Below are 14,100 nucleotides of genomic sequence, written 5' to 3' on the forward strand. Positions count from 1 at the left end.
ACCCTACTTGCTCATTGTTCTAATACAAAAAAGATGAGACCCTCAGAAGATGCGACTTTAATTTACCAGTTCCCAAAATGTATCCATAAGTTGACAAAGTGAACACACAAAATTAATGAATAAGTAGGAAAAAAAAACATCACTTGATCACTGTATATAGCTCGATTAATGTTCGTAACTTTCATTAGGTCTGTTCTAAAGTCTTCATAATTTGACAACATGGACCATCAAATCTGGTCTACCAAGGAAGTCGGTAAAGCTCCTTCAATGATTACGAGTTATGACTTTACGTGAGCTCCAAAAAGTTAAACAAGAAAGAAAGGTTCGAACTTAAGTGTAAAGAAAGAAGCACATTACTTTATCCAACTTGATTAACCAAAATCCGCAGCTCCTTGGTTGATTAATTACAGTCAACTTCATCCAATATTCAACAATACTCAAATTGATTCCTTAAATTTGCAAGCAACACGTATTAATCCCATACATATTTAATTAAGAATATCTTATGTATCGTTGGATATGTTCTTGTACTTATTATCTAGTCTAGCAAGGAAAATGAGGACAGCTTAACGTACGGGCGCCAAAAAATTCAACGGGAGCTTCTTGATTTATTAATTACACCGGGCATCATTCAATATTCCCAAAAATAAGGAAAGTTTTTAAAATGTCATACCAACTTGCATATATTTTTTTAATTTATCATATGAACTAAAATTTTAGTAATTTGTCATATGAATTTCTAAAATTATTAATTTGTCTCACCTTCATTCCGTTAAGTTTTCTATTCAAAAGAAGGCTATCTTGGACTTTTGACCCCATTTTTCACAAGTTTATTTATTTATGGGATAAATTGATTTTGGCTTTTTAGTCAAAATGGTCTCTGAGATTTGCATAACTCTTCACTTTGATCTCTGAGATTTCAAATCAATAGAAGTGGTTCTTGAGATTGTCCATCATCCATCATTTTGGTTATTTCATTATAAACTTCGTTAAGTGTCCCGGAGCTCTTGGTTGAAAGTTTGGGCAATTTTTAAAGCTTCGTAACTCAATCGTTTCTTAACCAAATTCGACCCATAATATATCAAAATGAAGATAGGAAAGTGTAGAATAAGATTATACCTATTTGGAAGCCACAATGGTTGCCGAAAATGGTCGGAAAATGGTCTCAAATTTGACTGGTCCGAGGGAAAACTGGAAAACTCGCCAGAAACTGGGCAAACTTTAAACGTTCCTAATTTCTTTTATACTCAACAAAATTAAGTGATTTAAAAACGAAAATCATACTTCTCGATGAGACGAAGAGAATGGTACATTTTTCAGCGGCTAAATTGCAGTGGTTTGGCCAGAAAATGGCTCGAAAATGGCCAGCTTGAGACCAAGAGAGCCACTTTTGAACCGTTTTTCGGCCAAACCACGGCGATTTAGCTGCTGAAAAAGATACCATTATCTTCTTCTCATCGAGAAGTATGATTTTCGTTTTTAAATCACTTGATTTCGTTAAGTATTGAAGAAGTTATGAACGTTTAAAGTTTGCCCAGTTTCTGGCGAGTTTTCCAGTTTTCCCTTAGACCAGTCAACTTTGAGGCTATTTTTCGACCATCTCCGGCAACCACTGGGCTTTCAAATGGTATAATCTTATTCTACACTTTCCTATCTTCATTTTGATATATTATGGGTCGAATTTGGTTAAGAAACGATTGAGTTGCGAAGCTTCGAAAATTGTCCAAACTTCCGGCCAAGAGCTCCAGGACACTTAACGGAGTTTTTAACAGAATGACCAAAATGATGGATGATGGATAATCTCAGGGACCACTTCTATTGATTTGAAATCTCATAGATCATTTTGGCTAAAAAATCATTGATTTTACACTGGACGATAAATTATATTTCAAATTGCTTTCTATCCAAAATAAGTATAAATTATATTTCAAAAAATTTCTCAAAATTTAATTACTCAAATTGCTTTGTCGTGCCCTAGATTATATATCAATATTATTCAGTACCTCGCTGGATGGTGGTTGTTGATTAATATAATCATATATATAGTTGACTTCACATCAAACTGACGTGTGATGCTAATAAAAGGCACCACATACGTAACCCTAATTAAAATACATCAACGCACGCGAGCTCGTTATAAACTTCTCTGGGCTTAATTATCAGAGCATCCATCATGCATCATATCCTATTGTCTGGTGCCACCATACCCCTATAAAGCCCGAGCCCGAGCATAAGAAAATTATCTACTTGTAGTGTGTGATATTATATTATATTTTGGGGGCATTTTTGAAGAAATTTTTTATTGTGACAGGAATACGAATGATATATTACATATTTTTATGTAAGTAATAAAAAACTTTATTTCTTAAGTTATTAACTTTTTAACATATATATTTCATCATTTGTATAATAACACGTGATGTACTTCCTAGTATTAATTAATTTCTAATTATCAACCTTGTTGCCCGGTCAAACCCTACCTGTTTCCAAAGCTCTTCCTTTTTAGCAAAACTGGTTAGGTTAAATGTCCATTTTGTGAAATATAAAAATAAAAATAAAAATGTTCATTTTGTTTTTTTAGGCCACCTGTCCATTTTGTTATTTAGTAAACGATCCCTTCACTGTCTTCCTCCGCTATATATCGGTTACGTTTGCTTGGTATTTGTGACTCTGATCTCTCTGTTTCTCTCTCTCTCTCTCTCTCTCTCTCTATCTCTCTCTCTCTCTCTCTCTCTCTCACATTACATTCATCTGATGGGTCGACCGAGAAACCTGCTTTCCAAATTGTTACTCGTTCTTCTCGATCTACTCAACATGATCAAGTTACATTACTGCTTACTCATTAAACAACGTCATCAACAATTTAACAAGCTACATATTTATGAACATCGTCCGCTGGAGAATGATTCATTCCCACCACCGCCTCCACAAGCAGAGACTCCTTCATGGCGGCCTTCACCTTGGTTGGTTCCGTTACCGGTCCACTGCATAGCTGAATCCGTCAAGAACCAACTCCCGGTGCTGCAATACCAAGAAACTCTCATGAAAACACGAAGGCAAGCAGAAGCAGAAGAACAGGACTGCCACGTGAACATGTGCATAGTGTGCATGGATAGCATGGAGGAAGGCCAAGCGGTGAGAGAGCCATGCAATTGTTCGCATGGTTTTCATAAGGAGTGCCTAGATGTCTGGATTGATCAAGGTCAGCTAACATGTCCTCTCTGTAGATCGGAGCTATTACCTAAAACTTGTAGTACTTCCCCAAACTCAAAAGATAAGGATCCATGGAGGAAGGAGAGGATGGTTTACTTGTTTGGTGATGATTACTTCATGAGCTAGCTGGCTACTAAGCCGATCTTGTTTCAGAAATCAGAATATTAATTGTTGCATTTTCTTATCTGAAGTTTCAACTCTCAAGCCAATTAACTCAAAGTTTTCATTAGTTAATTTTTGTTTGTAGATTATTATGTTTGCTCGATCTTTCTTAATTCCAAGTAGTTGCCGTAGAACCTATAAAAAAGAGAGAGTTTTAGCAAGAACTACTCTTGTGCACTCATTTCACCCGGTTCGGACGCAACCCCTCCCCTTTATTTTATAGATGAATTGAACTTATTGCTGGGCTAGTTATTCTAAGCCCCAATTGGCTGCAGGATTTCGCTCTGCAACTAGATGAAGGTCGCTTGGGGGGTTACTGTGGCGTGGCTAAATATAGAGCAATCCGCTCCTGCAACGTTCGATTAATATATTACATAGGACTTCGGAAGATAATCTCTTATATTAGGATAATACTAAGAAAACCATAGGACTTCGGAAGATAATCTCTTATATTAGGATAATACTAAGAAAACAAAATTTGTAAATAAAATTTGCAAACTAAATGATGTGTCACCAATAAGAAATGAGGACATTTATCTACACTTAGTAATATTCAATCATCAATTTTTATGTTAATTAGTTTACTAATTTTATCTACAAACTTAGTAATATTCAATCATCAATTTTTATGTTAATTAGTTTACTAATTTTATCTACAAAATTTAATCACCCTAACATTATTATGTCCGTACGTATATGATTAGTGGTTAACTTGTTAGAATATTTTTCACCTATAATCGTGAGGTTAGGTACACATGAAAATGGCTGACCTCATCATTCAAGATTATTAAGGTCTCTAGGTTCCATCATTTTATTTTTGGACGCTACCTTTCGAAATCAATTGCCCAGTGTACCCACATAGCACATGTTCATCTCTTGAAAACATAGTTTCTCTCGTGATCTAATTAATTTCCCGAAATTTAGATTTCACAAAGATGCTGAAACTTCCACATGCATGGTAAACATCGATAGGTTTGAAATAGTCTGCTTCTGTAATTTTCCACACTTTTACAACCAAATGTGATGGTAACCAGGAGAGATTTATCAGTGTGTCACGATCCGATATTTCATGTATCATAATACAAGTGATTAGATATTAAAAAAAAAATTGAATTGCTTATATTATGATACTTGATATATCAGATTGATTCACAAGAAAATTTTCTCAATGCCATGCATCTCTCCTCTCCTCCAAGTTCCAATAATTTTTTTTTTTTTATATTCGGAACACCATCAAGTCCACCTATATCATAACATTTCGAATGGTAATACCAATTAATTTCAAGTAAATATCTCTTCCCAAGCCACCCAACGTAATGTGGTGTTACTAGTATCAATTTATCCATGGTACGCTAAATGTATCTATTTATGAACGAATCTTATACAATACCTTCATAAAATATATAATTTTTTTACAAGACGATTTTTTAATATAACGATATTGTTTACATTAAGAAGTTATATATTTTAAAGGACATGGTACTTACCAAGAATGGACATACTCGGTATGAGTATTCTTTTCATGACACATTGTGAGTCTGACGTTGAAAAATTATTCAAGCTGAAACAAATCAGTGGCGGATCCAGGATTTTAAACTCGGGGGGTCCCAATTATAAAGGTCAAAAAAATTATAGACAAAAATAACATTGAAAATTTAAATATAATACATTTCATTCAAAAATCATATGCAAAACAATATTACAAATTATAAAATCATAATTCAAGTGTCCATTACGAGGTTTCATAAGTTACTAGGGAGTACCTAAGTTATTGATTATCTAATATGAAGCACTAAATTTAAAGGGGTGTGCTATTCACACACCCCTTTTTGTTCTCACACACCCTTTGTTTATTTCTGTCATTTGATACTCTTTAATTCAGTCGATCCGACGGCCGCAAATTAAGAAGGTGTGTGGATATCACACCCCAATTTAAAACACCGGTCAAAGAAAACTCTCCCCAAACTCCCACTATCTTTCTAACCAAACACACCATTTTTCTCTTTTACAAATTTCCAAACATCCACCTTCTCTCTCACTAAGAACAAAGCTGCCATACCTCCACCAACCGCCTCCCTCCCCATTCTCCCGAAGCCATGGTAGCTCCACCACCAAATTTCACCAACCCATGACAGATCATATCCATCTTACTAACCTTATGAAGGAAATTTCACCCATAAGAAAAATTACTAAGATGGTTGAAATAATTTGGGAAAGTTTGGGCTTATGTACTGCTCCCGCCAGACGACAGAGAAAGGTTGGAGGAGAAGTGGGTGGCACCGATGGATGAGACCATGGCAGAAGCAAGGAGGAGAGAGGCAGGAAGGGTCCCTATTTCTTTCTTCTCCGTGCGCGGTCATCTTCTCCGAGAAGAAGACAACCACTGCAACCTACACAGACCTCATGCTCGAGTACGAGGGGTCCCCGGAAAATTTATAGCAACGATTTAGGATTGGCAACGGCTCCTGAGACCTCCCTGGTCCCTATGTGGATCCGTCCTTGGAAACAATCATGTATAAAAATGTGTATCATTCTCATTCATTACTCCATCATTCTCGAAATAAATAAACGGAATTAACCAAAGTATATACATGTATTTAATATAATCATCATCTCGACGATTAGATAATAATCGTATATACATAAGTATTGTTGCCATCCTAAAATAAATACATGCAAAGACTGAAAAAAACTTTGGGCTATCTAAAGGCTTTTGTAAAATAGTTTCTTGAAGGCCCAATGTTTCTTATGGACCACAACCATTGTAGCCCACAATTAATATAATTCTGTTGAACCGGTTCATCTTTGTGGATTTGCTCAAATTCCCCACCTCTTATTTTTTCCCCTACAAAACACCAACACAACCCTTTCCCCGATTTCGTATTCACTCTTATCCATCTTGGATTTTGACTCAGACCGAAGAGAAGAATGGAGCTGATCGCCAAAATTCCATCATCCCTTCGCCCAACATATATCTCCAATCGCCATTGTTATCATTATCTTCGCAATTGTTGACATGCCGCCGCCGCCGCAACAACCGATCAGCAACAACCTCCCAACGCTACCCGATCTCCTCCTGACGGCGCTCTCCATCTCCTTCCTCTTCTCCTCCTCCGCCCGAGCTACCCTCTTCTCCAAAACCCCATTTTCCCATTTACCTTCCTGCCCTCGCCGCCTTTTCAAAATCCCCACCATGTCTCTCCACCACCACACCCAGCAACACCGCTTTGCCACCCCGCAGTCCCTCTCTGAGTGGCTCAAACCCCGATTGCTCTCCGACTCTCTCGCCTCTTGGGGGGTCAAGCCTGGCACCAAGAACGTCCACAACCTCTGGCTCGAGCTCTCCGAAGGCGAAAGCTTTTTAGCCGATTCATCCCCGCCGGTTCGGACGGTTCACGTTGTCACGGTCCGGATCATCGACGATAAATCCCGGGTTTTGATCGAAGCCCACCAAGAATTATCGGATGGCAGCGTCAGGAGCCGAGGCCGGCCACTGTCAGAGAAAATGAAACCCGGAGAGGACCACGAATCGGCGGCGAACCGGGCGGTTATGGAAGAGCTTGGTTCGATATTGAATTCGGCAAGCAGCTGCATTGTGAAGATTGTTCCAGGTTCTTACGAGAAAAGGGTGGAGGAGCGGCATTCAATGTCGTATCCGGGCTTGCCGGCGTGTTACGTGCTGCACTCAGTGGATGCTTGGGTGGAGGGCTTGCCGGAAGGTGAGTTTTGCACCGAGGAGGAGCACGAGTATCCGAATGGCGGAGCAATGAGCATTGCCCACGAGGCTGTGTCTGTCAAGAAGCATTTTTGGAAATGGGTTAGTCTTGATTCCATAAATTAACCACTTCACAATGTAGTTCAATAAATTGTTGGATTTGTTGAACTGTTGGGATTATGATATACTACTTATAAAGATACTTGACATTAAAGCAATCCTGTAAGAAAATGTCGTTTTGAGGCTTTTGGTTATTGTTTATGAGAGGACATATTGATGTGTATTACTTTTACTTTTAATCATCGTAATACTGGTTGTGTAATTTTTTACTTGAATGCTTTATCAAACTCGTTTGTCTCTTTTGGGAGCTGTTATTTGTTCAGGAAGGACTTGAGAACGTATTGGCCTTATGATCCAATTGTGAATTAAATTGCTAACCGAAAAATGCAGCTTGATTGACCAGCTAGTTCCCACACAGTGCTTGACATTGTACGAAAGAATGCTTGACCAGGGTGCTGGGTTACTTGTGTTCAAGAGAATGAGAACGGATTTTTGGTTAAAATTACCGTATTGCATTAGCTTAGGCAATATTTAACAGTTTCTGATCGGTGTCTGGGAATGTTGTCCAATTCTGGTGCAAGTAAAGCTTCACAGAATAGTAGCCTGGCTACTAGTTGATATAGAAAGACAGTTATAAGTAGTCTAGTAATTTCCTTCAGAAGATGCGATTATGAGACAGAGGCTCAGGTAAAAAAAAGTAGAGTAAAGACTTAGGAAGACTTAGAAAGAGACTCTAAGAAAAGACATGGAGTACTTGGAGCTAACGGAACACTTGGTGCAAAAACGAGTGTAGTGGCGTTCTATGATTCATACAGCTGACACCACTTAATGGATAAGGCTTTGTTGTTGTTGTTGATGTTGTTTCACTATCTTTATATGAAATTGCACAACAAATCACTGTGTGCGTTGCGTTCTCTTGTTGACTATAACATATGCACTCAAAGGTCTTGAATATCCTAATTTAGTGCTTGGTTATGTCTAGGTCTTTTATTCCTTAGTGTTTCTTGCATCAAGATTTGAAATGGATTTTTGTGTTCTTCCATTCTAGTTCATGCTCACCCTTGAATCTGGTCAGCTTTTTGGAAATTTTGCTGTAGACTTTGATTCGCTGTTGCTACTCAAAAGATTGATCACCTTGTTCATTAAGTTGTTGGCCAACTAACAACTGCTGCAGTATTTCTCTGTAGAATGTAGACATTTATCATCTCAATTATTTGTGTTTCATCTTAGACCTTTAAGCGTCGGGGAATCAAAGTCGCTCCTCTCGTAGATTTCTCCTGTAAGATTGATGTAAAACTTCTTCAAGTTCTTGAACTGTCCATAGAATTTACCCGATGGATGTTGAAACGAAATTATAGAAGCGTCGTTGTTGCGAAGTTTGTGTGGTTTTGTTATTAGGTTATTAGGTTGGAGACGCAAGCTCTCTTTCGTATCGTTAAAAAGTGGGTTTACTTTTGATATTTGTGGGACTAGATTTTTTTGGCCACAATTATTTCTTCTTTTGCTTTTGAGGACGCACTGAAAGATTATGCATGTCAACGTCTTAAATTTTAAGTATTGAAGCGTTTGTGTATTGCAAGATATGCCAAGATGGGCGTCCTTAGGAGCTCTCTAGTATTTGAATCTTGGGAAGTTCCAATGTTAATACAAGTTTTTATTTTTATATAAGAACAGAGCGTGAAGCGCGCAAAAAAAAAAAAAAATCAGTTTATTCACTGAGACATTTGGTCGAACACTTGGAGGGTTTGTTGTCAGCCATTTTATGTTGCGCATTTCTCAACAAATATCTACATGTGTCGAAACAAGGTCGAACACTTGGAGGGTTTGTTGTCAGCCATTTTATGTTGCACATTTCTCAACAAATATCGACATGTGTCGAAACAATCTGATGAGTAATATAGAAAGAATTTGTCGAGTGTTGTCAAAATAATCTATTGAAAGATGCCCAGCATTCATTACATTAAATAATTAGTAGGCAGAAAAAGATCTTCTACTAAACATATGGAGGGTCCTTAAAAGACCCTCAAAGGCATATTTAATTTGTTGGCATTTTCGCAAATTTACGTTGGACAACCTTGCGTGACAGCCATCGGCCAGCCCGCAACTATCTCGCAAGATTTGTCCCGCGTTGGAATTTTTTTATTTATAAATGGTTGCTTTCAGCTGCTGTTTACGTGGAGTCTCGGGTCCTTGGATGAAGAAGGGTACTATAATGGTATTCACACATTTATTTTTATCTTTTACGCAGTCTTGTTAATTTTTTGTTATTGATCTTCTTCGATTCGTTCAGTCCAACGACAAAAAATTGATGAGTATGTATAAAGTAAAAATAAGTGTAGAAATAGCATCACCCTTTGCTAATTGACGGAACTAAAAAGGTTAACATAAAGCCAATGAAACTGGAGGCTTACCACAAAGCTGTAAAGGCAAACCATATTTGGTCATATTTTCTCCCATAATTAGGTGGTTGTTTCAAAGTGGTCAGTTAGTTGACTAAGTGCAAATTTGCAGTTTAAAAACATTTTGATATCTTAAAAGAATTAAAATCAATCAAGTTCATTTTGTTTAATTGCAACAACCAAGAGTTTTATAGATGAATTAGTTTTTCAATTCAAACGCGAGAGTTATTTTATGGTTTAGGATCCTACTGACCCCCACACACAAGGGTCGTTGGATGAAAATCCAAGGCTACAAACAGGAAAGGTCCCTTTAAAGTTATAATAATTATAAAATCCAACGATCCTTGTGTGTGGATCAATATGATCTGAGTAGATGCTCAGGAGAGAATCTATTTCCCTTTAACTCTATCAGATACCTTCCGTCTATTCTTTTCGACCGGTATTAGCACATTCTGATGTATATTCAGTTGACAAATTCATTTCCATTGTTAGGCTGATAGAATTATGCTCAAAGGTTCTGTCGCGACTTTGCTTCCATGCATTACAATTTACAAGTCCACATGATTATTAAGGGTGAAGGGTTGAAGTGTAAATTTGGAGATTCCTTAACGAAGAAAATAATGGATTTTCCTTTTTTTCTCTTTTTCTTTCTTCTTGGCATCTCACTTATCATTACTCTTTTATGTCCTTTCCCCCCTCAATCTCTTTCCTTTCTCTGCCCACAGGACTACCACCAAACTAGAAAAATCAAAACCAAAACCCACTATTGAAAAAGAATCTATGAGAACATGTTCTCCATTTCTAAGCAGTTTAGAGCATTCAGACGTTTCTCGATCCTCGCAAAGTGGAGAACCTTGTTGATCTTGGAGTCGTCTTTTATCATTACTGTTGGGGTCCCGTGTTTGAATACATTCTGACTCAGTATCGCTTGTATATATCGTAAAGAAACTAAAAAGAAGATAAGATCGACAATACAATTAAGCAAGCCTTTCTTTCTCACTCATATATGATCATTACTTCCAGTCCTATATATCAATCATATGATTAATTGATACAAATTTACAAAAACTTAGGCGCAGAACTAAACATCAACAAACATGACCAAGCAAATATTCAAAAAACAAATCAAGAAACATACATGCCAGTAGTACGAAGCAGTCTTGGTGGTTTAGGGAAGAACTTCTCTCTATGCCACTGAGGCGTTATCCAAGTCCTGATGTGGGAAGTTTCTCTCGTAATTCAGACGTTGGTAGAGCATTGAGTCCCTTGCCTTGCAGTGAGAGGACCAGTTGGAACAGAAGGACCAAAAGCCATAACAGCAAAACAATCCACGGTAACCCGATATTTCCCGGAAACCCAAGTTCCAACCTTCCATCGAATTCGTCCTATCACTTTGAGATTCAAAACCAGTCTACCAGCCGTTTGATCACGTCCCACTTCATAGCCAAACGAGGGATCCACCGGCAGACCTATTGCCACCAGAGAAGCTGTCAAGACATTGCTGTCTTCGTGTCCTTGGTAAAACGGAGGAAGAGAAGTGTAAAGAGTGATTTGCTGGCCCTTGTATACAGCATAGACTTTAAGCTCGTCATAGTAAATCCCGACTTTCTGATTAGGGTTTTTCGAAAGGAGGGTGAGTTGGACGGACGAGTTGAGGAGGTGACCGCCGGAGAGGTTGAGCTGGTAGATATCGGCTTCTTTGAGGGAGAACTCGGGTTTCGTGGGGCGAAGGATGAGCCAGACGAGTAGTATTATGGAGAGAATTGTGGTGGCAAATGTAGAGAATAGTAAGAAAAGCTTCCTGTAGAGCTTGCTAATGTTAAGTCCTTGTTTGTGGCCACAGTGTTTAGGAGATTTTGTGGAGGCTACAGACATTTGCAGCTACAAATGTTTAGAAAGAGAAAGAAAGAGTTAGACAGAGGAGGTTTACAGGGTTAAGCAAGAGGAGGGAGGTCATGGGGTTAATAAAGGGTGCAAAAAGCAGCAATAATTTGCTCTCCCTTGGACTTTTGACTGGCAGCTTCCTCATATTGCGGTGGGAAGTGGCTGTAAGTTATGTAGTTGTAAACTTATAGAATGCGCTTCTAATTGAAAGGGTAAATGAAAATATTATGTTGTATGACTGTTAATTTAAGTATATTCTGTGACATTAGATTGACTGTTAAAAACATATAACATGTTTAGATATCCAACAAGGATAAAATATTACATTTTTAGGTAAGATCATGCACATATATTAACCGTTGGATCATTGTACACCTGTTAATCGATGTTGGATGGTTGATCATGCTTCATGATTGATGTGCCTTGCTGTGGATCGATGTAGCACATCAGATAGGGTTGTTGTGGGATGATACACGAATTGGCCATGTCAGGGGTGGGACGAGGGAAGCCTTTTCCTAAAAGCAAACTGGATTATATTCGTCTATTTACTAACTTGCAAATGCAAAAGTTTGCATGAAGGAATATTAGTAGTGCTGCGTGAAAACGACATGAAAATATAGGTTTAAGAGTCCAAAACAACTTAAGAGTTAGTTAGGGTTAGGGTGGAAAAGTTGTTAGTTAGGAAAATAGAGTAATCAAATCAATTTTTCATCCATCATCTGTTTTGATTAATTCATGAATATTCTAGGTTGTTCATATTATTGTCACTATTCCCACACATAACATAGATGTGCAAATGAGGGTTAGGTCAGTTGACTTACACGGATGTCGCATTCTTGCATCCGAGTTTGATTTCTAAACCCCCGTAAATAAAATAATTTTAAGTTATCGCCTTGTCAAGAAAAAAAAATATATGTGGGGAACAGACATCACTGAGTAGGTTTCAAGATATGCGTGATGATTCATGAATATACATGTGTGCCATGCAACAAAGTTTGAAGAGTTGAATTTATGGACGCTTCTCATATCTGATTATGCTTTACCACCAAATATAATGTAAAATATACATATAGGGTACCATGATGAGGACGATCAAAATTAAAAAGCAGATGGATGATATTGGGAAGCACTTTTGGAATAATTGAGAGGAAGGTGAAGGCTTGCCTGTCTCATTGATCGAGCGTGAGAGAGAAGAAAATGGTGCAATATCGCCAAGGGGCCTGCCCTTCTCTTAGCTTTGTCCTCCCTTGTTCTAGTAAATGGAAGATTAATCATTAAAACTTTGAGATTAGGGGATTAACAGATGACTGATTGACGGTGCAGATCTTGCTTAACTAGGGTCTAAAGTGTAAACACAATGAAAGAGAGGGAGTTTTCAAATTTATTTATCAGAAAGAGTTCAAAGGGAGAGAAGACATGGAGAATCCGTAAACAGGCTTCTTGGAAACCACTGGGAGACATCACCAATCATTCATTTTTTGTGGATTTTTATGTCTTTATGCAGCTGTTGCTTTTGAGTTAAGGAAATACTAAAGGGCTGTTAGTTGATGAGCCTCAATATCGTTTTTTATTCGAGAGATATTCTAGTTTATTCTAATCAACTTAATTACGTCCGAGTTTTGCAACTTGACAGAAAATATCACTGATTTACTTTGTATTATGGTTTGGTCTATTGTTAGGAGGGACCCTCCTGTTAAGAATCTAGAAGAGAATATTATAGATGACTTACAGTTGCTGCTCGATCGTTTGAAAGCTGAGAGGCGTGTTGTTTTTTTGCTTTTTCGAAACTTTTCATTTGAGTGATTTCTCATCTACTCATCTATTTAGTCTTCTTTTGTATATTAAATTTTGCTTCTTTCTCCATCTGGGTCCAAAAAAAGGAAGCCCTTTATGACTTTGATTTTAAAAAGACCTAGGGTTTTTTCATTTCACCGATTGTTTAGAGATAAGCATGTTCTTCTGGGGGCATATGATAGTAGCCCTTTTGTTCCACCACCATCATATTCAGCCAATCCAGGCTAATAGTGTGTCTTGAGTCATTGATCAACTGAGGAGGAAGAGAAACTTCAGTAGGTGCGCGGCATAGCCGGGCATGTAGGGCAATTATAAAGTTGCCACATCGATACAAGTAGGGCCGGATGCGGGGTGGGGTTTGGGGGCTTTGAGAGAAAGTGAAAGACCCTATTTTCCCTGAAGTTTACTTACACCTGAGATATCTTGCCACTGTAGTGAAATTCCAAACTCTTAAAACACTCAAATATATATAGGAAACTTAAAAGTTAAAACACAGGATACCATCACAATGATATGCCGAGTGTTTCGTTTGTTCAGCTGGGCCCAGAATGATGGCATTGGGAAGCTGACCATATGACATACCTGCAAATTGGTGGTGGTAAAGACTGATGTTGTTGTTCATATGCATTTGTATCTTCCTATCCCAACATCTGCAAATATATCCCATGCATTGTTTCAACTAATTCACTGCACAATTTAAGCACGGCATGCATTACTTAGTGATGTTATATTTATTAGAGGTATTCATCAATTTATCCCCTGAACTTGTAAGAATTGGCCAATTTCCCCCCTCAACTTTAATTTTGGCCAATTTCCCCATTCAACTCTCATAATTAGTCAATTTGCACCCTACTGTTAATTTTTTTAATTTTC

At 37.8% G+C, this 14,100-nt stretch overlaps 3 protein-coding genes across 3 annotated transcripts; 2 read left to right on the forward strand and 1 right to left on the reverse strand.

Moving 5' to 3' along the window:
- Positions 1–2,814: 2,814 nt before the first annotated feature.
- On the forward strand, positions 2,815–3,339 carry LOC125468950 (RING-H2 finger protein ATL1-like). The gene has a single exon (XM_048565781.1). It carries the CDS (start codon positions 2,815–2,817, stop codon positions 3,337–3,339), a length of 525 nt encoding a protein of 174 aa, XP_048421738.1.
- A 2,969-nt stretch (positions 3,340–6,308) lies between these two features.
- Positions 6,309–7,449, forward strand: LOC103951581. The gene has a single exon (XM_009363002.3). It carries the CDS (start codon positions 6,392–6,394, stop codon positions 7,214–7,216), a length of 825 nt encoding a protein of 274 aa, XP_009361277.2. The 5' UTR covers positions 6,309–6,391; the 3' UTR covers positions 7,217–7,449.
- A 3,072-nt stretch (positions 7,450–10,521) lies between these two features.
- Positions 10,522–11,576, reverse strand: LOC103951582 (NDR1/HIN1-like protein 26). The gene has a single exon (XM_009363003.3). It carries the CDS (start codon positions 11,422–11,424, stop codon positions 10,789–10,791), a length of 636 nt encoding a protein of 211 aa, XP_009361278.2. The 5' UTR covers positions 11,425–11,576; the 3' UTR covers positions 10,522–10,788.
- Positions 11,577–14,100: the final 2,524 nt, after the last annotated feature.

Source organism: the organism of the source record quoted next, unplaced genomic scaffold, assembly GCF_019419815.1.
Source record: "Pyrus x bretschneideri cultivar Hongxiangsu unplaced genomic scaffold, Pyrus_bretschneideri_v1 Contig4, whole genome shotgun sequence".
Lineage (NCBI taxonomy): Eukaryota > Viridiplantae > Streptophyta > Magnoliopsida > Rosales > Rosaceae > Pyrus > Pyrus x bretschneideri.

What these genes read in the sequence shown, in the direction of transcription:
- LOC125468950 (XM_048565781.1), top strand. Translation starts at nt 2,815, where the DNA reads ATGATCAAGTTACATTACTGCTTACTCATTAAACAACGTCATCAACAA.
- LOC103951582 (XM_009363003.3), bottom strand. Translation starts at nt 11,424, where the DNA reads ATGTCTGTAGCCTCCACAAAATCTCCTAAACACTGTGGCCACAAACAA.
- LOC103951581 (XM_009363002.3), top strand. Translation starts at nt 6,392, where the DNA reads ATGCCGCCGCCGCCGCAACAACCGATCAGCAACAACCTCCCAACGCTA.